Source organism: Hemitrygon akajei, chromosome 10 (genome assembly GCF_048418815.1).
Source record: "Hemitrygon akajei chromosome 10, sHemAka1.3, whole genome shotgun sequence".
NCBI classification, from domain to species: domain Eukaryota; kingdom Metazoa; phylum Chordata; class Chondrichthyes; order Myliobatiformes; family Dasyatidae; genus Hemitrygon; species Hemitrygon akajei.
Window position 1 is genome coordinate 114,617,380 of NC_133133.1, and position 26,849 is coordinate 114,644,228.

A 26,849-nucleotide genomic window follows, 5' to 3' on the forward strand; every position below is an offset into this window, starting at 1 on the left:
CGGGGTTAGGACTCAATGTATTTAAGTAAACTACTTAAGAACTTTTTAAAAGCTATTATTAATGCTTTTTGAGAGGGTGATTTTAAATGCATATCATATTTTTACTGAGTTAAGTATTGTATGTAATTAGTTTTGCTACAATAAGTGTATGGGACATTGGAAAAAATGTTGAATTTCCCCATGGGGATGAATAAAGTATCTATCCATCTATCTATCTAATCGATGAAGCCAGGTGTGTGGGGAAAGGTAACGAGCTGGTGAAGAAGGAATCTGGTAGAGGAGAGTGGGCCATTGTTGAAAGGGCAGGGGGAGGTGATAGGCAGGTGTGGAGAAAAGGTAAGAGGCCAGAGGGGGGAATGAAAGGAGGGGAAAAGAGAAAGAAAACACAGTAAGGAGAAATCGATATTCATCCCATCAGGTTGGAGGCTACCTAGGGGGGATATGAAGTGTTCTCCCTCCACCTGAGTGGTAGTATAAAAGGTTACCGGTAGTTACAATATGTTTTCTGATTGGGAAGTACATGTTGCCTCCCAAATGTGCACACTGGCTTCTATGTGATCCTGAATGCTATGACTTTATTGGATTGGTCGTAGTCAAAGGAGTGTCACAACTAGGGCAAAATTTCCATGGGACAGAGTGAATGCAGTGGATTCTTTCCTTCTGTCCACCAGGTAATTTCTTACTCAGAACCGAGCGCCCGTTTCACCAGTCTGGCACCCAGGCACATGAACAACATTCTCTCCCCGATAGAATTAGGGTGCTGATGGTGGTAATGGGTCTTGGGAAAGAACGCTGATTTTTACTGCACATTTTGTCTTTTGTGTTGGAAAGTTTGCATAGGCATGAACATTCTAGTGCTTTGAGGTGGCTGCTGCAGTTAGATCATGTCTCAAAAAAAGCAGGATTGGGCTGATTACCATATTGCCGCAGAATATTCTGAGAAATGAGGGTTATCAGTGCATATTCTATCCACTAACAGAAGATAAACATTACTGCAACACACACACAACATGCTGGTGGAATGCAGCAGGCCAGGCAGTATCTATAGGAAGAAGTACAGTCGACGTTTCGGGCCGAGACCTTCGTCAGGACTAATGAAGGGTCTCAGCTCGAAATGGCGACTGAACTTCTTCCTATAGATGCTGCCTGCCTGCTGCGTTCCACCAGCATTTTGTGTGTGTTGCTTGAATTTCCAGCATCTGCAGATCTCCTTGCATTTGCATAATTATTACTGTGTATTTTGTTGGATTTATGTCCAATTTTGTCATATAGCACAACAGAACTTGCTCTTAAATCTTAGTTTACTATTTAATGTCGAATGGAGAAATGTTACTTCAGACTGATGTAACTTATGTCAGTAACTTGCAGAGATGTGAAATTGTGGAAATTATGCCTTTAAGATGCTTGCGGTGTGCAATATTGCCCTCTGCTGGTAATTCCAATTTTAACCTCTCTTACCCCAAGCTTTTAAATATAAAGAAGCTGAGCTTAATTGTATGAATGCTTCAAATAATCAATTCCTGTAGGTGCATTTGTCATCGAAAAGACCTTACTTGAATCTATCACAAGTTTGTTAGACATAGTCCAAAGTTTTTTTGTTAACAGACAAATATAAAAATGTGTTTCAGTGGATGAATCGTACAAGTTTATAATTTAATGTCTGCATAATTGCTGTTTAGATTTGGAAGTGGAGAGATGGAATTGAATCCTGTGGATGGATTGTGGGTTTGAAGTTAACTTTTTAAGCTTTCTTAGTCTGTTTTAAATCAATATTTTTCAATGTGTAAGACAAAGTAGAATTGCAGTACAGGTTTCCCCTGCTATCCAAAGGTAGAGCATTCCTGTGAAACCGTTCGTAAGCTGAAATGGCGTAAAACTAAGAAACAATTACCATTAATTTATATGGGAAAAATATCTGCGTGTTCCCAGACCCAAAAAATAACCTACCAAATCATACTAAATGGCACATAAAACCTAAAATAACACTAACATATAGTAAAAGCAGGAATGATATGATAAGTACACAGCTATATAAAGTAATAATGTAAGTACAGTGTAGTTTCACTTACCAGAATTGGGAAGATTGAGCCAAAACCGATTTGTAGAAAAAAATTGGCATGTACACATGGGCATACACCTGCCCATGCAAGGATTCAAGGTCATGGTAGTCTTTCTCAAGGTAAGCACAAGTTTAATGTGGGTATTTTTTCTTGTAAAAGCGAAAATCCTCTTTCGGTTAGTGAAAACAGGTACTGATGTAAGTCTTTTTTAAAACCGAAGTTGCTTAAAGTGAACGTTCAAAAAGTGGGGGACACCTGTATTAAAATCAGCAGCAAGGAATAAAATGAAGTAATAGTATATATTAAAAAAAAGTACAGAACAAAAGCAGGTCCTTTGGCCCATACAGTCCGCCAAGACTGTTGTTCTGCCTAGTCCGATCACCTGCACCTGGACCATAGCCTTTCCATTCATGTACTGTCCAAGCTGAAATCTTGCAATTGAATCCGCATCCACCACTTCTGGCAGCATGTTCCACACTCACCATCCTCTGACTGAAAGAGTTTCTCTTTGGGTTGAAGGTGAAAGATGAAGCATTTCTGGGGAGCCTATGGCCTCCAGTTCAAGTCTCACCCAACCTCGTGGAAAAAGGTTGTTTGCATTTACCCTATCTATAATCTCACATAATTGTGTATACCTCAAATCTCCCCTCATTCTTCTGTGCTTCAGGGAATGAAGTCCTAACCTATTTAGCTTTTACTTATAACTCAGGTCTTCAAGTTTTTCTGTACTCCTCAATCTTATTGATATCTTTCCTGCAGGTAGTGAACCAAAACTGCACGTAATACTCCAGATTTGGCCTCACCAATGTCTTATAAAACATCCCAACTCATGTACTCAGTACTCTGATTTATAAAGGGCTATTTACCAAAGGCTCTCTTTATGATCCTATATACCTGTGATACCACTTTCAGGGAATTATCCTTTGTACAGTATTATTTTGAGAGTTTAACCTGTGCCTTCAGTTTTGGAAATTTGCTATACAATGGTTATGAATGGTGCTGAAAACTGTGTGTCAGGTTTCTAGAATGATATAGCTAACCAGTGATAAGATGAACAGAAACTTGTACCATCCAGATTAAATTCTACTAACCAAGGGGAAATTTTATTGAGCTTTAAGGAAAGTGTTAAACCTTCTTTCTCTTCAGTTATATATTCTGTGATGTACAGTTTAATGCTACTGATTAGAACTTGCTGCAGCCGTAGATTCTTTGCCACAGAATGTAATGGAAGTTGAGATTTATGTTGCATAGACACCTTTTTTAATATATTTATTGTAAATGTGATTACTTGTTAAGTAACACACATGTTCATATTCAAAGTGACCAATTCATTTGTAATGTTGTTTCTTCTCATTGATGACTCTTTGGTCATGATTCGAATGTATGGTGAGCATGAGAGGTCCTGTTTATTCCCCCAAAGTTTGTTCCTTAATTTAAGATGATTAATCTGCATTACAGCTGTGGTAAAGGCTTCGAGTATATCCGCTTGTTTTGTTGAAGGCTACCTGTACTTTTCACAATGAGTTATGGTGTCTTGCAGCTGGAAATGAGACGAGGAAAGCTTGGCCTTTTCAGAATGTGGTTTGAACTGGAGAATTTGACAGGCAATTTAATCACAGCAGTGACATGGGGAATGTGGCAACCAAATTGAAACAAGGAAGATAAGTAGTGTTGCTTGACAAATCTAGGAGAGTAGGCTGCTTGGAGAATTCCACTGAGTAAAGATCCTTTGCATTCATTGCAGCTATCAGATCTTGGTTTAATATTTTGGTTGCCTCAAGCAATATTCTCTGTTCTCTGGGACTGCAGTTACGTGCTGAAGTCCCTGGTGTGACTATGGATTGACAACTTTCTGAAGGTCATGTCATTGCCCCCAAGGATGATACTATGAGGCTAATTCTTATTGCTAAAATCTTTGCATTACTGCTCTGTTGATGGATTTTCTCATTAGCTCAACTAAGATGTTGTATCGGTAGCTTCTTGCTATATTAATAAATACCACAATGTTGCTCAAAATTCTGTAATGATTTTCCAAATTAATAATGGATTCTAGTGTTTCTGTGTTAAATAATGCCATCCTGGATAGTTTTTTTAAAAAAAAATCAGATTTCATTAGACCTCAGGTTCAGCATAATTTCTGGCATTCTTTTGCAGAATATCTTGCTTTAATTTTAGCCATTTCGTTATTCTCCATATTTTGCACACTGCTGCCTCTGATTTACTCTTGCTACATTCTGTAGAAATTCCAAGACTACAGAAACAAGTGTATGTTTGATCAAGCAAGAGATTAATCTTGAAATGGGTCAGACATGCTGTGAAATTTTTTATTTCTGTAAATATCTGAGAACTATGAAGTCATTTATGAAAATTAAGGGTGTAGCGATGGGCAGTTTGTCAGTAACAATGCTAGTCATCAAGTCAAAGAGCATTACAAAACAGAATGGGCTATTCGGGCCATCTCGTCTGTGCCAGACTCTTGTTATGCCTAGTCCCATCAGCCCACAACTGGAACATAGTTTTCCATGTCCTCCCATCCATACACATCCAATTTTCTTTATTAACTGTTACTAACTATGTGCTGTCTGTCTGCCAAAATGTGTACTTTAGTTGAGTCAATGTTATAGTCATGCTTAAAAGAAAAGTGAAAAACAGAAGTTTCAAGTTCAACGCACAGAATGCTGGAGGAACTCTGCAGTTCAGGCATATCATCTAAGGAGGGAATAAACAGATAAAGGTTTGGGCAGAGACCCATCATCAGGACTAGAAAGGAAGGGGGAAGAAGCCAGAAGTGTTTTTGCTCAAATATTATCAATTTCAAAATTTTAGTATCAAAATTATATGCAAAGGAACTATGATGGAAATATTCTGAAGAAAGGGAAATTTACATTTATTGTAGTTTAATCAAGAAAGATTGTTCCAGTTTCCTCTGGCAGATACTGAGTTTGGCATTGCAAACTTGATCGGATTGTTTTGATCTTCTGTGTCTTTACAGGTGTAGATGGGACATTGGAGGTGTCTACTTGACAGAGAACCAGGAACCAGTTGCAAAATAACTTGCCTAATATAGAGGGTCTGGTTAATTAGGACACATTGGGACTTGGTACATTGTGGCTCAATTAAGTGGCTGCTTCATTTAGTTGAAGTTTCATGGAACCAGTTGAAAAGGAATAAAAAAGACAAACTACAGATTAACTGAGTAACGAATTACCGTAGATGTCGGATTATAAGCCGCTACTTTTTCCCCACATTTTGAACAGCTTTGAACACTGCGGCCTTTACTACGGTGCGGCTAATGCATGATTTTTTTTCATGCCGCCAAAAACATTTTGCCTCGTAACAGTAGACCAATAAAATTGATGAGTAGTTCACAGAGGTCCAATGAAATTGTACGATAAATCAAGCGCACTTTCACAATTAAATTATTGTAAATCAGTCATTTGTACTCACCCTCATCAACATGGAAAACACTCGAAGCATTGTGCTGCCTTATGGCAGTTATTTAGTTTATAATATTTTCGCTTAGTAATTCATTTGTTAGTTAAAGTTAGAAGTGTTTTAACTATATTTGTTTTCTGTACTACATCCCGGGATGCTATGACGTCACACCCGGTTTCGCCGCGTCTTGTGGGAAAAATACCGGTTTGCGATAAACGGGAAGGCGGGGGGCGAGCGGCGGAGTGGCGGAGCCAAAACGCTGCTTTTAAGTTAAAGGCGATCAATAACTTTTCCTGGTAGGCTGCAGTATATATATTTTTTACCAGTCGTTAGGAGATACTGGAATGTTGTTCAGTAAAAAAGTATACGCAACGTATATTTAAAAGTAGCCGCATTACAGGCACGGTTCGAAAAAAAGCATTTGCAATATGTATTTGTTTATGTTACCATATGGATTTAATTAAAAGTTAAAAAATCCTCACGTGTAATATCTTTCTGTGTAAATATCTCATATTACAACGTGGGACACCTGCGGCCGAAAATCCGGTGCGGCCTAAAATCCGGTGCGGCCTGTACAAGTACAAAATTGATTTTATTTCTAAAATTAGAGCCAGCGGCTTTTAATCAGGTGCGCTCTGTAGTGCGAAATCTACGGTATGTGTTCAAATGAACTACAGAACAAATTAGAACAGTACTAAAACTACTACTGTACTATCAACTGTAGTGAGGTCAAATTTGTAGAATAAATGAGAAGATGGTTTTCCGCCTGAATTTTATAAAAAGTTTAAAGATTTATTAATTCCTCCTTTTATGGAGTTAATAAATCAAGTGGAAAGAACGCATAAACTTCCAGATTCTTTTACGGCAGCTATTATAATAGTATTGCCAAAAAAAGATAGAGATCTTTTAAAGCCAACATCATATAGACCTATTTCTTTGTTAAACACTGATTATAAAATAATAGCAAAAATCTTATCTAACAGATTATCTAAATACTTACCAAAATTAATACATATGGATCAAACAGGATTTATTAAAAATAGGCAATAGGTGGATAATGTAACTCGGTTATTTAGTATAATTCATTTGGCTCAATCGAGGGAGGAAATGAGTGTGGCAGTTGCTTTAGATGCAGAAAAAACATTTGATAGATTGGAATGGAATTTTTTATTTAAGGTATTGGAAAAATATGAATTAGGAGTATCTTTTATAAAATGGATTAAAACCTTAAATACTAATCCCAAAGCTAAAGTAGTGACAAATGGTCAAATTTCAACACCATTTCAGTTAACAAGGTCAGCTAGGCAAGGTTGTCCATTATCACCTGCTTTATTTGTGTTGGCGATAGAACCATTAGCTGAATTAATTAGAATGGACCCAGATATTAAAGGTTTCAGAGTTAACCAGGAGGAATACAAGATTAACTTATTTGCTGATGATGATCTGCTTTATTTAACAAACCCATTGCACTCGTTGCGTAAATTATCCTCTAGATTAGAAGAATATGGGAAAATATCAGGTTACAAAATAAATTGGGATAAAAGTGAAATTTTACCTCTTACTAAAGGAGATTATAGTCAATGTCGATTAATAACTCAATTTAGATGGCCGACAAATGGTATAAAATATTCAGGTATAAGAGTTGATAATAACATAAAGAACTTATATAAATTAAATTACCGGTACTTACCATTATTGAAAAAAATTCAAGAAAATCTTGATAAATGGATGATATTACCAATAACATTAGTAGGTAGAGTAAATACCGTAAAAATGAATATATTCCCTAGACTACAATACTTATTCCAATCACTACCAATACAACTACCCCAGAAGTTTTTTCAAGAGTTAAATAAATATGTGAGGAAGTTTCTTTGGAAAGGTAAGATGTCAAGAATATCGTTGGAAAAATTGACATGGAAATTTGATCTAGGAGGGTTACAACTTCCAAATTTTAAGAATTATTATAAAGCATCTTTTTTTGAGGAAGATAGACCGGCATGGATTAGAATAGAACTAGATAAAATAGGAGAAAATACACCAGAAGATTTTATATATAAATGGGTATCTAAACGGATATGGGAAAAGAAAGAATCTCCTATATTAAAACATTTGATTGATTTATGGAATAAGATAAATGTTGATGATGAGATAAAGAAATCTTTATTAGCAAAGAGACCTTTAATTCAAAATAAACTTATTCCTTTTACAATGGATAATCAACTTTTATATAATTGGTTTCAAAAAGGGATTAGATATATAGGAGATTGTTTTGAAGGAGGTATATTAATGTCGTTTGATCAATTAAAGAATAAATATAAAGTATTGAGCAACACTCTTTTTTGTTACTTCCAATTAAGGGCTTATTTAAGAGAAAAATTAGGTCAAACAATGTTATTGCCGAAATCTAATGAAATAGAAACTTTAATTCAAAAAGGAAAAACTAAAAAATTTATTGCTTGTATGTATAGCTTGATTCAAAAACAGGCAATTAACCAAGGAATCCATAAGTCAAGACAAAAATGGGAAAGTGACTTGAATGTTAAAATTGAAGAAACAAATTGGTCAAGACTATGTCTTGATAGTATGACAAATACAACAAATGTCCGGTTAAGATTAGTGCAGTATAATTTTTTACATCAATTATATATTACACCACAAAAAATAGATAAATTAAATCCAGATTTATCTGATCAGTGTTTCCGATGTAACCAAGAAATCGGTACTTTTTTACATTCTACTTGGTCTTGTTTTAAAATTCAACCTTTTTGGACAAATTTAAGAGTTTTATTGGAAAAAGTTATTGGAACACAACTTCCACATAATCCAATATTATTTTTATTAGGCGATATTGAAGGGATAAAATCGAAACCCAAATTGAATAAATATCAGAAAGAAGTCATAAAAATTGCATTGGCAGTAGCCAAAAAGGCTATTGCAGTTACTTGGAAATCGGATTCATACTTAAGTATAGATCGTTGGAAGAATGAAATTTCCAGCTGTATTCCACTTGAAAAAATTACTTATAATTTAAGAGATAAATAGGAAACATTTTTGAAAATTTGGTGCCTTTATTTACAAAAGACAGGATTAAATATATAGGTGCTCTGAAGATAAAATAATTGGTTATTTGGGGAAATAAATAAATATATATACTAAAGTTATTACGAACTCCGTGGAGCATGTGGGGATCTTCCGATATCCAGGCACTCTCTCTTTCTTTCTTTTTTTTCTTTTTCTTTTTCTTTTTTTCTATAGGGATGTTAGGGGGGAGGGGCTAAGGGGAGGGGGGGGAAGGGTATTTTTTTTTCTTTCTGTAATCATTTGGTTTAAACCAATAAAAAAAAGTTTTAAAAAAAATTTGTAGAATAAAGTGTATTAGTTCCCAGTAGTTATTGATGGAATAATTAATCCAATGTCGCTGCTGTTCTTCTGATTGACTGTAAATGAACAAAACGAGTGCAGACACCTAGTGTGGATAATGGGCGGCCTTCAAACTATGCTTTCGACATTTGCATTCTCCAAAGTTTCATTTTCACTGTAACATTCAAGATAATTGCTGATATCTTCAAATTCTTCATAGTTTCTAACTTGCTGATGTAGTGAAATTCATTCCTGGCCATTTTTGGCATACCTGGATGCTTGAAACTGCAATGAGCAAAACAGTTCAGAATTGTCTTACTGCTTATTACTTGTCAACTGTTAGTGACAAAAATCACTGCTTTTTGAGCACAGGTTCATGCAAGTGACACTATTATAAAAACTGCCCACTAAGCAAGGTATAGTGTCTTACAGCCATATGAAGTGCATGTTACTGATGCTAGTTATTAGCTGTTCGGCAACAGTCTCCTGTCCCAATTAAGTGGCATAGTGTCCCAAATAAACAGAGGGAATCCCGGCTATTTTCTCAATTTGTGTTTGTTCTTTAAAAGTTGTTCCTAACAAGCGGCTGCCCTAATTAACCAGAATTCACTGTATTTGGTTGTGTAGTGTAAGTTGAATTTCTCTGACCAGACAGTACTGTGGTTTGCAGCCACCAAGACAGTCCTCATTGAGTTAATAATCCCATAGGAGAGGGGAGTGGGGGCTGTCCACAAGTAGAGGAGGCTGAAGTACTCAGACCTGGCAGCTGAGTATAAGGAAGGTGGATGGGGGATCATCTACCCTGTGCTGGTCGTACGCTGGGACTTTGGCGCATCGATGACAAGATTACTCCGTGATATTGCAGTGACTGGAGCAAGGCTCAGGAGGGCCACCAACAAGTTGCCTGAAGAGGTAGAAAAGGGCAGCTTTTGGCTGTAGCTGAGGAGGAACGACAGAAATTGGGGGACTAACTAACCACATTGGAAGCTGCAGGAAGATGTCCCTGCCATTGCTCCATCACCAGATGTACCGGGGCTAAGGGAGCAAAACATTAATGAGGGGTGGTCCCCAGCTGATGACCCTGGAACTGATCTGTGGACATTGTTGGAGGTGTGGCAGGCAGCAATGCTAAGCAGGAAACAACATCTTCCTGTAAATCTCATTGAGCCCCAGTTTTAATTTTCAATTCAAGATTAATGGTTTCACCCCTTGCTTGGAGATGATTGCTGTGCCAAGTGCAGAATATTGAAATAGTTCTAGCTTGCATTCATGGTATAGAAAATGTTTCTAAAATCTCATTGAAACATGATTAGCAGGTTTAAAGACTAGCTGCCAGAGCGTAAAAAACACTAATGTCTGGCTTTCCATGAAGAGTAAATTGTTTATTTAATTATGCTCTTTATTGATGAAGGACGATTTTAATGGATAGCTGTTACGTCTTCAAAATAAAGCGCTGAGTCGGCACATAAACTGTCGCAATATCCATTGCTGACGATATTAACTGTATTGGTTCAGGAACTAGAAGTAGAATTTATTTGAGTAAAATCTTTAGGCAGCATTATCCGGTAACTTTGTCCACATCTGCAAAGTGCAGGACACTTAATTCATTGCTCTCTGGACCTTTGGGCAATTCTGGTACACATTGCATCAAGCACACAAAATAATTTTTCTGATAATGTTCACGTGTCCTGTGTATTTCTGTTTTACCCATGGAATATACATGCTATGTTAATTATTAAAAATTTATGTCTTTCATTAAATTTGTGTCTCTGGTACTGGATGAAGGAACTTTAATCACAAATTCAAGTCTTACATAGGTTGACAATAGGAAATGTTGAATTAAAGAGCTGCCAGTCTTTCATGTTGCTGTGGGATTTGTGTAATTATTGAACTTGCACAAGTGTCTGCATTATGGAATTCAGATAATGAATGATGTAAAAACCTTATGATTAAAATAAACTGAAATTGGCTCGCAGTAACATATTTGGATTAAAAATTAACACTTAAGCTAAAATTGACAAAGATGGCTGATCAAAAACGAAAGCACCAATGAAGCTTAATGTTGACACAAGACTGCAGATGGTGGAGTCTGGAACAATACAAATTGCCAGAGGAACTTTGCAGGTCAGGTAGCATCTATTGAATAAAACAGACAGCAGGCATTTTGGGTCCAGACCCTTCAGCTAGACAGCCAGCAGTCTGGGGAAGGGTGGGGCTGTGAATAGAGTCTCAGCAAGAGACTGGCCAGTTTGATTAAACTTGATAGTTGCACATTACAGGATGATACCAATAAGTTGCTAATCACTGAAGTATAGGGAGGGCATGATTAAATTGGAGAGGATTCACCAGAATGTTGCCTGGGGTAAAGCATTTCAGTTATGAGGGGAAACTGAGCTGGTTTTTCCTTGAAGCAGAGGAGACTGAGAATGGATCTGTTGGAGGTCAACAAAATTCTGATGTGCATACATAAGTTAGAGAATAGGAAGTTTTTATCTAAAGCAGAGGTGTCTGAAAGCTAAAGTGCATAGTTTTAAAATGGGTCTTGAGGGAAACTGAGGGAGGACTTCATGCCGAACAAGGTTGGACTCAAGACTGTACTACTTGAGTAGATAGTAGAGGCAAATACATTTATAACATTTTAAGAAATATTTTGATGAACCCGTGAATTGCCTGGGCTTAGAAGTTTCTGAACTTGATAGTTTGCATGGACATGTGGCCCAAAGGAAGTTAAGACAATGTGTAGTGGGAAGGGAAACCAGTTCAAACCAGCAAGCACAGCAAGAAAAGTGAACAGAAAAAGGAAAGGTTTGAATCTGGGCATTGTTAGTGGAATTGTACAGGGGTGGAAGTCGGTGGAAGGTGAAGATCGGAAGCTGGCTGAAACAGACAGTGGAATATTCTGACTGTGAAGATATCAGTATCAAGGGTGTGGGCTTCCATTTTCATTTGCAGTGAGTTGAGGCTGATCAATGATAGTATGAATATGGGAGTTGGTGATAAGAGAACCTGAAAGAAACCACAGGTGATATTACTGACAATATCACATTCTCACCATTGTGTATTCCTCAACCAATGTAACAAAAAGATATCTGCTGGTGTTTGAAACTCTGGCTAAAATAGGGTCAATGATGTTTCCTTAGAATCGGGGGGGGAAATAGAGGGTTTGCGATTTTGCTGGTGGGGACAGGTGAAGAGTGGGGTACAAGATAAGTCTATACAGAGTTGGGTTAAGGTAGATTAGGTGGTTCTGGAGCAGGTGTATTGACTTTTTAAAGAAATGGCGTGAAAAGTGGATAATAAAAATGAGGTTGCAGTTTTCATTGGAGAATCCACTTCGCATTCCTATGGAATGTAGAGTCTGCGAACACTCGAAGGGTATTTTGTTGAGAAGCTAGAGGAATGACACTGGTGTTTTGTACATAATTTAATAACACATTAAATATATACTGTAGATTAGCCAATACAGAGAGCTATGTGCTATTCGATTTGGCTTTTGTATATTTATAAATACTATTTTTGAAGTGAAAGTGCTTTCTTCTTTTGACAGATGCTGCTTGACCAGCTGAGTTCTTGGTTTTTCTGTTTTTAAAAATATACTGTTTAATGTACCCATGAAATCTGAGAAAATAATTTTTAAAATTTGATCTTTGAACTTCTTTTATTGAGGTGTGGATATAGAGGCAGCTCGGAAAGAAGAAGAACGAATAATGCTTCGTGATGCCAGGCAGTGGTTGAATAGCGGGCAAATAAATGACACCAGGCACCCGAAATCTGGGGGAACGGCCCTTCATGTTGCTGCAGCTAAAGGCTACTCTGAAGTCTTAAAGTATGTATATAATACTTCATTTGTATTTATACCATAAGGGTTTGGAATGATATGGTTTTTTAATGTTGATCACAGGTTATACTTTGCTAACTTGATTGTATAGATATTGTAATGTACTAATTTGAATAATTTTTTTAAGGATTGATTGTCTCTACGTATTAGATGGAGGAGGGATATTTAGTGATCCCTGCAAGCTCTAACAGGAACACAATCATTCAGCTGTGCATTGCCTGACTGTTTAAGTCACATTGCTGGAGCTACATCAGACTGAGAATTTAAATATTGCAAAGAACTGAGGAATATATTCAGATTAATACATTATGGAAACGGGCCCTTTGGCCCAACTCATCCATGTCAAGAGGTCTGTCCAAGCTAGTCCCTCTAAACATTTCCAATCCATGTACCTGTCCATATTCACTCTAAATATTTTGATAGTTCAATAGTTCCACTTAGTATCAGAGAATGCATACAATATATAGCTTGAAATTCTTGCTCCACGGACATCCATGAAAACAGAAGGGTACCCCAAAGAATGTGACAGTAAAAATGTTAGAACCCCAATGCCTCCCCCATACTCCTTCCCCACACAGCAGCAAGCATCAACACCAACACTCTCTTCCCCCCCCCCCCCCAACTTGCCACTGGCTTTCTCTTCCCCCATTAAAGGGGCAGAGATGTGTCCCACAGTGAGAGGAGAGACTAACAGAACGGGGGGAAAAAGCAACTCGCTGATTGCAATGTTAAGGTCTACCACTTAACCCCCCCCCCAACCCCACGAGTTCTTTGACTCGAGAATTGGCAGCAAACTCTTTCCCCCAAGATCCAAAGAGAGAGTGATCCGAGTACAGAGAACTCCCAACAGCTGATCCTGCTGTTCACAATATTCTGTTTTCTCCCGCAACGCTTCATTTGACAACACCGGCATAGAGTTGGCTGGTCCACAGGGCTACAAAGCCTCAGCACCCCGAAGGTGTGCTTGTCTTCTTGGCCGTGCTATTGGGATATTGAAGAATGGCCAGTCGGTAAGCCCTAGGAGCAGGAACCATTGCAGTAAAGAACCGCAGTTTGAGTGCAGCTGAAGGTCAAGGGTACTGACTGAACCCCATCCACCCTGAAAAGGAAAAAAACAGAGACTTTAAAGGTAGAAATTAAGTTATTTCTGCAGTTGAGCTCGAAGAAGCTGCTGTCTAGTACCATCGTGGTTCCGCCTAAATTTTGTTCATGTATCTGCCTCAGCCAGTTTGTCTGGAAGCTCATTCCACATATGCATTACCCATTGGGTGGAAAAAATTGCCCTTCAGATTCCTAATAAATCTCTCCCTCCTCACCTTAAACCAATGACCTCTAATTCTTTATTCCTCAATCTTAGGGATTTGTCTGATCTGTGTCCCTCATGATTTTGTACACCTCTTATCTGTCACACTTGAGTAAGTAAAATCCTAGCCTGCTGAAATACTATAAACCCAGAGTCCCTTGAGTCTTGACAACATCATCGTACATCTTTTCTGCACTCCTTCCAGCTTATTGACTCTCATTTGAGACTGGGAGAACAAGTATGATCTCTAGAGTTTATCCTTTATGTCTTCCTGGTTATAGCTTATGAAAATTAAACTTTGTATGTGCTGAAGTGTATCAGATATGGTATCCTTTGCAGAGTATAGCAGAGTCAAAGCACTTCACTTGATTTGTGAGTCATCAACACAGCGTTGTGGGCCGAAGGTCTTGTTGTATGTTGTAATGCTCTATGTTAATGCTGAATTAATATTTCTAATGCTGTGCTTAAAAATCTATACAGGCAACCTTTGTATTAGTCATTTGTGTCACGAAAATTCACCCTTTGAGAATTCGCAAATTGGTACCCAAAATTTGCGATGTGGAATAAAATTTGCTCTTATGGAATTTGCAATAAAATATAAAGAAAGACAATTGTGTTTTCATCTCCAGTATCTTGGCACGTGCACAGATTATACGGTTTTGTGCAATGGAATCTGACAATGTGGACCGTTTGGATCTCCCAGTAACCTAGGGGTTGTCAGTGTAGATTTTTAAGCAAAACATTAGAAATATTAATTCAGCTAAAAACCTAAGCTTGTGAGAATATAACATTGCATTAAGAATACTCACACTAAGTTATGTTTTTCCCTATGCTTAGGCTTCTCATTCAGGCAGGGTATGATGTAAATATCAAAGATTATGATGGCTGGACCCCTCTTCATGCTGCAGCGCACTGGGGCAAAGAAGAAACCTGCCGAATCCTTGTAGAAAGCTTCTGTGATATGGAGATGATCAACAAAGTGGTTTGTTACCTGCTTTCTTTAATATAGTTAGCTTGTTTAAAAAAATAAGAATCAAGATAATAAGAGGGTTTAGTATTTTAATTCTGTTAAATTTGTGTTTTTAACCCCTTCTGGGTACATCTGAAGGAGTTGAATCATAAGTTTAACAAAAGAACCTCTTCACTCAGAGAGTGGTGCGAGTGTGAAATGAGCTGCCAGCGGAGTGGTACATGTGGGTTTGATTGCAGTATTTAAGAGGATTTGGATAAGTATGTGGATGAGAGGAGAGTGGAAGACTATGGTCCAAGTGTGGGTCAGTGGGGCTAGCCAGGATAACAGTTTGTCAAGCATTGGATGGGCCGAAGCACCTTTTTCTGTGCTGTAGCGCTATACGACTCTGTTCCAATATTGGTAGTCTGACAGATTTGGCAAGTTGGCAAGAAAGTGTTTCTGCAGTTCCTGCCACATCGTGCTGATGCATCATTGCAGTACAGTGATGTGCAGTGCACTCAAAAGGCAGTCACATTTAGCAATTGTCCTAGCACCAGCTTGGGGTGGGCAGAAAGTGCCACTGGTGGCTATCATGCCAGAACGTACAGGATCTTAATGCTTCATTTGGCATTCAGGCATCTAGATTCTGCATTTAAATTGCGTTAACCATGTGTTAGCAAATCTTATGGAACATTGCAACCCGTAAACACCTACTGAAATGGGAGTTCCAAGGTGTTCAGTTTGAGGGAAGTTTAGGTTGGGCAGTTGCAAGCAGCCTAGGTTTTCAAAAATGAATTATTTTGTTGGACTTTGGTGTCTTTGTGTATAAGGTTGTCTGTTAATAACATGCTAAGTAGCATAACTGCTTCAAAATCCTGAGATTGCTCAGCATTTCACTTGGGTGCATTTTCTACCCCACCCTCCTTGCCTGCTTTTCTGGTAAACAGTGGGTGATGAGCAGACTCTGGGATGATGAAGTGGCCATCAGGAAGTTGTGCCTTGATGGAGGAGATTAGCGAGATATTGAATATTGGTGAGGGTAGAGTTGTAAAGTAATATAGCATGGAAACAGGCCATTTAACCCAGCTTGTCCATGCTATTCTTGGTCCCCACCAAGCTGGACCCATTTGCCTTCATTTGACTCATCTCTCCCAAACCCTCTAATCCACGTACTTCTCCAAATGTCTTTTAAATGTTGTTATTGTACCTGCCTCAACCTCTTCCTCTCACAGCTCATTCCACATACACACTACTCTTACCAATGCGATCTAGACCTTGTGGAAGAGAATATAAAAAAAATCATAGAACTTGATCAGCCCTTGCTGTGAATTTGCATGTAGGGGTCATCATAGAATACTTGAAACACTTCAATCTTCTTTACCTTCGTTTGCTTGAAGACACTGAGAGCATTTGTGAATTTTGTAGGGTTGCCTAAAGGAAGTAATTTGGCCCTTAGCAAATTTTATACCTCTCACATTGCTGATGGATGGCACAACACAGGAACAGGCCATCTGAGCACTATGTCTGTGCCAACCATGATGCCAATATAAACTAATTTCACCTGTGTGTGATCTGTTTTCCGCTTGTTAAGGTGCCTCTCTATTTACTTATTTAGACATATAGCACAATAACTGGCCCTTTCAGCCCAAAGAACTCAATTACACCTGTGACCAATTAATCTACTAACCTGTACATCTTTGGAACGAGGGAGTAAACCAGAGCACCGGAAGGAAACCCATGCAGTGACGGCGAGGACACAAACTTCTTACAGCAATGAAATTGAACCTGAGTCGCTGGTGCAGTAACAGTGTTAAACTAACTGTTATACTACTGTGCTGTCCGTAGGCTAAATACCACTGAAATATTCCTGTTGTATCTGCTTCCACCACATCCTCTAGCAGTGTGTTCTTGGCATCTACCTCTCTTTTTAAAAAAAATATATATACAGTGGCATGCAAAAGTTTGGGCATCTCTGGTCAAAATTTCTGTTACTGTGAATAGCTAAGCGAGTAAAAGATGACCTGATTTCCAAAAGGCATAAAGTTAAAAATGACGCATTTCTTTAATATTTTAAGCAAGATTACTTTTTTATTTCCGTCTTCTACAGTTTCAAAGTAACAAAAAAGGAAAAGGGCCTGAAGCAAAAGTTTGGGCACCCTGCATGGTCGGTACTTAGTAACACCCCCTTTGGCAAGTATCACACTTTCTGCAGTCAGCTAAGAGTCTTTCAATTCTTGTTTGGGGGATTTTCACCCATTCTTCCTTGCAAAAGGCTTCTAGTTCTCTGAGATTCTTGGGCTGTCTTGCATGCACTGCTCTTTTGAGGTCTGTCCACAGATTTTCGATGACATTTAGGTCAGGAGACTGTGAAGCCCATGGCAAAACCTTCAGCTTGCGCTTCTTGAGGTCGTCCATTGTGGATTTTGATGTGTGTTTAGGATTATTATCCTGTTATAGAAGCCATCCTCTTTTCATCTTCAGCTTTTCTACAGACGGTGTGATATTTGCTTCCAGAATTTGCTGGTATTTAATTGAATTTATTCTTCCCGCTACCAGTGAAATGTTCCCCGTGCCACTGGCTGCAACACAACCCCAAAGCATTATCGATCTATCCCCGTGCTTAACAGTTGAAGAGGTGTTCTTTTCATGAAATTCTGCACCCTTTTTTCTCCAAACATACCTTTGCTCATTGTGGCCAGAAAGTTCTATTTTAAATTTAGCAGTACATTGGACTTGTTTCCAAAATACATCAGGCTTATTTTGATGTTCCTTTGCAAACTTCTGATGAGGATGCAGGAAAGGTTTTCTTCTGATGACTCTTCCATGAAGGTCATATTTGTGCAGGTGTTGCTGCACAGTAGAACAGTGCATCACCACTCCAGAGTCTGCTAAATCTTCCTGAGATCTTTTGCAGTCAAACGAGAGTTTTGATTTGCCTTTTTAGCAATCCTACAAGCAGTTCTGTCAAAGTTTTCTTGGTCTTCCAGACCTCAACTTGACCTCCACCGTTCCTGTTTACTGCCATTTCTTAATTACATTACAAACTGAGGAAATGGCTACCTGAAAATGCTTTGCTATCTTCTCCTGCTTTGTGGGCATCATTTATTTTAATTTTCAGAGTGCTAGGCAGTTGCTTAGAAGAGCCCATGGCTGCTGATTGTTGGGACAAGGTTTGAGGAGCCAGGGTATTTTTAAAGCTTTGAAATTTGCATCACCTAGCCTTTCCTAACGATGACTGTGAACAAGCCATAGCCCTAACAAGCTAATTAAGGTTTGAGACCTTAATAAAAGTTATCTGAGAGCTCAAATCTCTTGGGGTGCCCAAACTTTTGCATGGTGCTCCTTTCCTTTTTTCAGTTAAAATTGTACAAAACAAAAATAATACATTATTCTTGCTTAAAATGTTGAAAAGAATGTTTCATCCTTAACTCTATGACTGTTGGAGATCAGTTCATCTTCTACTCACTTAACTATTCACAGTAACAGAAATTTTGACCCGGGTGCCCAAACTTTTGCATGCTACTGTATATAGTTGCATATATCTCCTTTAATATTCCCCCCCCCCCCCCCCAAGCTTAAAGCTATGGCCTCGAGTTCTTCATATTTCCATCTGTGGAAAAAGATTTTGTTACTGCCCCATCTATGCCTCTCATAATTCTATATACTTCTGTCAGGTTGCTCCTCAGTGCCTGAAACTCCATTGAAAACACCCCAGCTCTCAAGGTTAACACTCTGAAACCTTTCTGCACCTTTTCTTCAAAGCCTCCATATCTTCACTGTAATGTGGTGATCAAAGCTGCACACATTACTCTGAATATAGCCTTAAGTTTATACTACTGCAATGTGCCTTCTTGACTGTGGCACATATAATTAGTCTGATGATTACTATATCTGGATGAAAGGCTGTGCTCGAGTGGATAAATGTTTTCCTGGTTGGTTCAGCTTTTGCAGAAATTGAGTAACTGTTCACACCCACTTAGAGTTCATTAACTAGTAAACGCTCATGCTGTGGAGACTGTTTTCTTTCATGTTTTATTTTTTACTTGGGGTTAGGACTGAAGCATGAGCGTCATTGCTTGTCAAGAAGGCGCAGCAGCATCTACACTTTCTGAAGAGTTTGAGGTGTGCAAGACTCCTTGCTTCCATTCTAACAACTTTCTACAAGACCCCCCCCCCCATTGAGAGTGTCATGTTTGGCTGCGTCATTGTCTGGAGAAGTGGCAAGGCATTGGATCACAAGACTTTACGGAGGATAGTAAAAACCACCAAGAGGCTCACTGGGGTTTCCATCCCCCTATTTGTGACATTTACTGGAAGCGTTGTATACAACAGGTCTGAGGTATTGTTGAGGATCCCATCCACGCATCCCACAATTTCCTTGACCCACTCCTATCAGGAAGGAAGTGCAGGAACATCAGGACTTAGACAGCCAGACTGGGTAACAGTTTTCTCTCAGGCTGAGAGACAAATGAATACTCTGCCACCACCGAGGTCTTGTCAAAAGGATAGTGAACAGCTTCCTGTCCTGTTTGCTCTTTGCTGTTCGCCTGTACTGCATGCAGCATGTGCTTGGAATTATAATTTGTTAACCTATTTGTGGTAGTATTTTTTACATGCTGTGTGATATGTTTTGTGAGTGCACCGTGGTCTGGAGGAACATTATTTCTTTTGGTTGTATATATGTACAGTCAGATGACAATACACTTGAACTTAATTCTTGGTTATTTTGTTGATTCTTGGTGTTGTCTTACTGTCGTGTTTCTAATCAACAAAAGAGTAGAAGAAAAATTTCATCTAATTACAAATCTTGATAATCATACTGGCTTTGAGTGTTTCTTGAAATGACTTGTGGGGCATTAAAATTGGCCTTTGAGTTTAGATCTGGACTCAGTGGGGTGGGAATCAGTATTTATTTCCAGTCTATACTTGGATAGCTGTAAGATAGCAGTGAGATGGGAGTAGTGACATAACAAGGTACTTTGCAGAATATGAATATACACTTGAAATACCTGCTGACAGATAATTGACTTGAATTGGAGTATTTGGAAATCAAGTAGCCATAAGTATGAAGTTCTTGATTACATGTGATTCTTGGGTTATGATGTAGTTAGAAAGGCCAGGAAGTTTCAAAGTTCAAAGTAAATTTATTATCCAAGTACTGTCACCAAATACTTCCCTGAGATTAATTTTCTTGCAGGCATTCACAACAAGAATCAATGAAGAACTACACACAAAGACCGACAAACTGTGCAAATAAGAATGAAATAAGCAATAATAACAAATAAAATAAGTAAATAAATAATACTGTAGAGCATTCAGCATGGACTAGAAGGGCCGAGATGGCCTGTTTCCGTGCTGTAATTGTTATATGGTTATATGATGTTAAGTCCATGAAAGTGCGTCCATAGGTTGTGGAAGCAGCTCAGTGTTGAGTGAAGTTATCCACTCTGGGTCAAGAGCCTGAGGGTTGAGGGGTAATAACTGTTCCTGAACCTGGTGGTGTGGGACCTGAGGCTCCTGTACCTCCTTCCTGATGGCAGCAGTGAGAAGAAAGCATGGCCTGGATCATGGGGGTTCTTGATGATGGATACTACTTTGTTGTGGCAGCAGTCTTTGTAGATGTGCTCAATGGTGGGGAGGCCTTTTATTGTGGATTTAATATTAAGTCAGTTGCTTACTCACAACACATTTTGCTTATTCCTGTTCTAATAAGAGCTGCTGAGTTGCTCAGTTATGAAAGCTGCAAGGTGTATTCTCTTAAACTGTTTAGTTATTGAAAAAGGATCTTTCCCGGTGTATACGACGGTTAAACTAATGGGCTTCCAGCTGGCTGCAGGTATTGATTTTTAACCATTTTGATAACAAACTTTGCCATCTTCATCAGGGATGATGCCAAGGCATGTTTAGTCGGGTGGGTGTGCGTGCGTGTGTAAGAAAGAACTGGAATGTTATTGTAAACAAGGTGGAAGAGCAGAAACCTGATTGAATGAGGACTAACCAATCAGGGACACACCACTGGACTAGACTTGCTCGGCATCATATCATCCCTGATGAAGATGGCATCAAAAATGTTGGCTAAAATTAATACCTGTACCCAGCTGGAAGCTCGAAGAATTTCTTTTAGTTACTGCTCTTTGGTATATGATACTTCTAGCCTCTCAGATGTGTACTTTCTATTCGCAGGGCCAGACAGCGTTTGATGTAGCAGATGAGGACATTCTTGGGTACTTGGAAGAGTTGCAAAAGAAACAGAATTTGGTAAGTTTCTGTAATTTGTAAGAGCTATTGAACTTACTGCCTGCCTCTTGGTGGAAGGCAATATGTGAAGCTTTGAATCAAGCTTAGCTTGTGTTTTAAGATTAATGGAACATTCTTGTAGGTTTGTAAAGCTTTGTCAAACTGAACAGCAAGAGACGAAGGAAACCTAACCTTTAAACTGCTTGCCATATCTACACAATGTTTGCAATTAGAGCTGTTGAGTACTGTATTCAGAACATGATTAATGTACTTAAGCATGTGGGTCACTCTCCATTGTTTGCTTTGTTCAGTGTTTCAAACCTTTTCAGGAAACAAATTAGTGAATATAATTTTCTTAAAATACCCTTGAGGGTGCAACTAAATGTTGTAGACATTAAACTCTTCTTGGGCTTCCAGCTGGGTACAAGTGTCAGTTATAACCAACGTTTTGAAGGCAAACTCTGCCATCATCTTCAGGGATGATGCCTGCACATGCGTCGTTAGGTGGACTAGTCATGCTGAGCCATCGTCCCTGAAGAAGATGGCAGAGGTTGTCATTGAAATGTCAGCTATAATCAATACCTGTACCTAGCTGTAAGCCTCTAGAAGAGTTTATTCATCATGTACACCAGGAGAGCATTAGCTCCTTTTTCACTTCAGATATTGGATCTTGACCAGATAAAATCTATCTTAAGCAACACACTCAAAATGCTGGAGGAACTCAGCAGTCCAGGCATCATCTATGGAAAAGAATACAGTCGATGTTTTGGGCCGAGACCCTTCGTCGGGACTGAAGGGAAAAAAAAGATGAGGAATAGGAGTTAGAAGGTGGGGGGAGGGGAGGAAACACAAGGTCTTGGGTGAAGCCGGGAAAGTGGGTGTGGGGGGGCAGTGAAGTAACGAACTGGGAAGTTGATTGGTGAAAGGGATCTAGGGCTGAAGAAGGGGGAAATCTGATAGAAGAGGACAAAAGGCCACGGAAGAAAGAAAAGGGGGAGGAGCAGAGGGAGGTGATGAGGTGAGAGGGGGAATAAGGCGGCATTACTGGAAGTTCGAGAAATCAAATGTTATTGCCATCTGGCTGGAGGCTACCCAGACAGAATATAAGGTGTTGCTCCTCCAACCTGAGTGTGGCCTCACTGTGGGAGTTAAGGAAGCCATGGATTGACATGTCAGAATGCAAAGTGGAATTAAAATTTGGCATGAAAGAGTCATTTTCTGTAAAATGGGTGGCTGCTGGGAGATCCTGCTTTTCCTGGTGGACAGAGCGTAGGTGCTCAGCGAAGTGGTCTCCCACTCTACATCGGCTCACTGATATACAGGAGCCATATAGGGAGCACCAGATACCGTAGATGACCCAGCAGACTCACAGGTGAAGTGTCACCTGTGAACCTCACCTGGACCCTGAACGGTCGGAGGAAGGTGGGGTAAGGGCAGGTATAGCACTTGTTCCACTTGCAAGAATATGTGCTAGGAAGGAGATCAGTAGGGAGGGACAAACAAACAAGGGAATCAAGTAAGGAGCAATCCCTGTGGAAAGCAGAACGTGGAGGGGGAAGGGGGGGAGATGTGCTTGGTGGTGGGATCCCGCTGTAGATGGCAGAAGTTACGGAGAATTGTGTGTTGGGTGCGTAGGCTGGTGGGGTGGTAGGTGAGGACAAGAGGAACCCTATCCCTGGTGGGGTGTTGGGAGGATGAGGCGAGGGCAGAGGTGTGCAAAATGGAAGAGATTCATTTGAGGGAAGCATTGATGGAGCAGGAAGGGAAGCCCCTTTCTTTGAACGAAATGCCTCATCCTGAGAATACCGGTATATGCGGCGGAAACGGAGATTGGGAAACTGTTTCCCTGAGCACCTATACTCCGTCCACCACAAAAAGTGGGATCTCCCAGTGACCACCCATTTTTATTCCACTTCCCATTCCCATTCTGTGTGGGTAGCCTCTAGCCTGATGGTATGAACATTGATTTCTTGAACTTCTGGTCATGTTGCCACCCCCCCCGCCCCCCTTTCACCATTCCCCATTTCCATTACCTTCTCACTATCACCTCGCTCCGATGCTCCTCCCTCTTCTCCAACTCTGTATCTCCTTCAACAATCAACTTCCCAGTTCTTTCCATCAGCCTCCTTCCTCCCCCCAGTTTCATGATTACTGCTGTGTCTGTGTTATTGCCTGTACTTATTCTTGGTGACACTGACACAGATTCACATGTATACCTGAGGCACCCAATTTGTGCTTCACTTAGAACATAGAAAGTACAGCACAGTACAGGCTCTTCAGCCCATGATGTCATGTTGACCTTATAACCTACTCCAAGATCAAACTAACCCTTCCCTCCTACACAGTCCTCCATTTTTCCTTTATCCATGTGCCTATCTAAAAGTCTCTTTAAATGTTCGTAATGTATCTGCCTCTGTCATCACCCCTGGCAGCGTGTTCCACACATCCATCACTATGTCAAACAGCTACCTCTGGCAACCCCTTTATAATTTCCTCTTGTCATATTAAATTATTCCCCCCTGTAGTAACCATTTTCCGTCCTGATAAAGTCTCTGGTTGTCCACTTTAAATACGCCTCTCATCATCTTGTACACCTCTGTCGAGTTGCCTCTCATTCTCCTTTATTCCAGAGAGAAAAGTCATAGCTCTTCTTTCACTACTGACATAAATTTGCTTCTAAGAGGAACATATTCTTCTATGAAATGTCTCCAAACTGATTCCTGTCATTCTTTCATTCCTGTCAATATATCCATTCCCTTGGTTTACCTCTACCAATTCCATCAAATGTGTGCTCAGACTACCTTTAAATGCTTTTCTCTTCACATGCTATTTGACCTCTGCTTCGCTCATGTTTCACAAAACTTGTATCTTTCTTGTGGGGATAGTCTATTATGCTGGCTCTTGGACAGCTAACATCCACCTTACTTATTTCCCTCTCACCCATGTGCTCTGCCACAGCCATCAACTCCACCCTGCTTCTCCTCTGTCAGCCCTGCTCCAAGGGTAATTTACTATCAGTGCAAATGCAGATCACCCCGTTCAAGTGTTCATCACAGTAGTTTGTAAATGTGCTGCAATTCTCTGCATCTGCCACACTTTGTGACTGAGAATACTGAACCACCAGCACTCTTAGAATGAAAATAATTTCCTCACCTAATTAATCTTCCATTAAATGCAGTAAAATCCATTCCTGCAAATTTTTGTTTGACTACCTTGCTGTACATACCGCAATGACTCTGTATTTACTCTCCTAAACTCCTTAAAAACTGTCATCTCTCTTCGGCCTCATTTGTTCTCAATGGAGCAACTTGAGATTCTCAGTCTTTCCTCAGTTAAACTTTCTGGGTCCTGGCAACATCCTTGTAAGTCACATCCTTACAAGGTTCAACATCCTTGAACCTTAAAGTGCAAAAATCCCTTCCGGTCACAGAGTGACCAAAACCTGACAAGTATTCAAGCTGTGAAAGTCATGTTGCATCATGTACTCAGTGTTCACTTTATTGGCTACAGCAGTGCAACACAGTGTGGTCTTCTGCTTCTGTAGCCCATCCACTTTAAGGTTTGACATGCTGTGCAATCAGAGAAGCTCTTCTGCACACCCCTGTTGTAATGTGTTATTGGAGTTATTCTTGTCTTCCTTTCAGCTTCCAAGGCATTTTCTCCCACAGAAGTGCCAATCGAAGGGTGTTTCTCGTGCCATTGTGCGTGAATATCCTAGATCAATTTCAAACCACCTTGTATGACACTAATGATCGTTCCATAGTCAAACTTACTTGCATCACATTTCTTCTCCATTCTGATGTTTGGTCTGAACAACAGCTGAACTTCTTGACCATGTTCAGTATGCTTTTATGCATCAAGTTGCTGCCACATGATTGGCAGACTAAATGTTTACATCAGTGATTAGATGTACCTAATAAAGTGGCTACTGAGTGTATCTCCATGCTTTTGTATTTTATATTCAGCTAATTGTGCAAAATATCCCATGTGCTATTTTAGCTATCTCATTACCCTATCCTCCTGTCTTGAAAAATTTGTGGACACTAACTCCTAGTCCCTTTGCTCTTCTATGTCATTCAGCACCCTCTGATTTCCTTGATTGCTCCGCTTTTCCAAATGCATAACATGACAACTTTCTGGATTGAATTTCAAATGTCCCTTCTCTGCCTAAATTACCAGACCCCCTTGATCTTGCAGTAGACTGGAATTTCCTTCTCTTCAACCATAGCCTTTTTTCCTGTGGAACAAGTGCTACTGCCCCTGCACCACCTCCCTCACTACCATTTAGGGCCCCACACAGCCCTTCCAGGTGAAGCAACACTTCACCTGTGAGTCTATTGGGGTCAGCGACTGTGTTTGGTGCTCCCTTGCTGTATGTCGGTGAGACCCGATGTAGATTGGGAGACTGTTTCGCCAAATGCATGTACCTTGTCCGCTAAAGAAAGGTAAGATCTCCCAGTAGCCCCCCATTTTAATCCTACTTCCCATTCTGACACTACTCTGAGATGAGGCCACACTCAGGTTGGAGGAGCAGCACCTTGTATTCTGTCTGGGTAGCTTCTAACCTGATGGCATGAACATTGATTTCTTGGACTTCTGGTAACTGCCCCCCTCACCCCCCCTTTACCATTCCCCATTCCTGTTTCCCCCTCTCACTGTATCTCCTGACCTGCCCATCACCTCCCTCTGGTGCTCCTCCCTCTTTCTTCTATGACTTTCTACCTTCTCTTATCAGATTTCCCCTTCTCCAGACCTTGTCTCTTTCAGCAATCGACTTCCAGCTCTTTACTTCAGCCCCTGCCCCTCCTGGTTTCACCTGTCACCTATGACAATGACATTTAGATGCCAACTTTGATGGCATTTGACACCCAGAAAAGTTTGTGGAAAAAACACATAATTTTGTTCCAGTTTCTACTTGATTCATATTTATCAATTTAAAGCTTTCTGAATTGTATCATTCCTTTTTAAACTCTTGCTGCAGTCCACTGGGTTGGAAGTGGCAAAAGGCCTTCAGTCAATTTTTTTTTTGGATCGTCAGTGTTCATGTTTGTTACTGCATTAAGTTTATTCTATTTAATGTTTCCTGCTTTTAGCAATCTCAAGCTGTCCACTTGTTGCATCTGATGTTCAGACACATGAATTTTTTTCCCTAATACTGGCCAATTCTCTATTTGGCCAGTATATGTGGCCTTTAATTATTTAAATTTATTTAACATTACTTGTCTAATATTCATTAAATAAAAATATGTTTTTCCACAAAGCTTATTAGTGAAAAGCAAGCGAACAAATCCCCGCTGATTGAGACAACCACGACGATGGAAAACAACCAACAATTAAAACCCATCAAAAGGTAAGTGGAAGTTGAAGTACAAGTTAGCAGTGCCTCAGTTGCATCTGTTGGGAACTAAAACTTGTATGATTTTGCTCAAACAAGATTTTAAGAGATGCTATAATTTAATTTAGTTTAAAGCTTTTTGAAATTAATCTGACAGTAAAGAAACACTGCTGAATGAACAGAAGATTACAGGTCCCACAGAATCCCTGGAACAGGAGAAGGCAGGTGAAGAAGAGGAGGGTAAGAAAGATGACTCTAGTTGTTCCAGTGAGGAGGAGGAGGAGGAGGACTCTGAGTCAGAAGCTGAGACAGGTAACCTCTCCACT

General features: G+C 39.6%; 1 protein-coding gene across 10 annotated transcripts in view; it reads left to right on the plus strand.

Moving 5' to 3' along the window:
• The window catches only part of ppp1r12a (protein phosphatase 1, regulatory subunit 12A), a 238,327-nt gene that overhangs the window by 101,257 nt on the left and 110,221 nt on the right, over positions 1-26,849 (plus strand). For all 10 annotated transcript variants that reach the window (XM_073058779.1, XM_073058782.1, XM_073058781.1 and 7 more), the window contains exons 4-8: positions 12,525-12,684; positions 14,837-14,981; positions 21,135-21,209; positions 26,450-26,538; positions 26,681-26,835. In XM_073058779.1, coding sequence (XP_072914880.1) covers positions 12,525-12,684; positions 14,837-14,981; positions 21,135-21,209; positions 26,450-26,538; positions 26,681-26,835 — 624 coding nt within the window. The remainder of the gene's footprint in view (positions 1-12,524; positions 12,685-14,836; positions 14,982-21,134; positions 21,210-26,449; positions 26,539-26,680; positions 26,836-26,849) is intronic.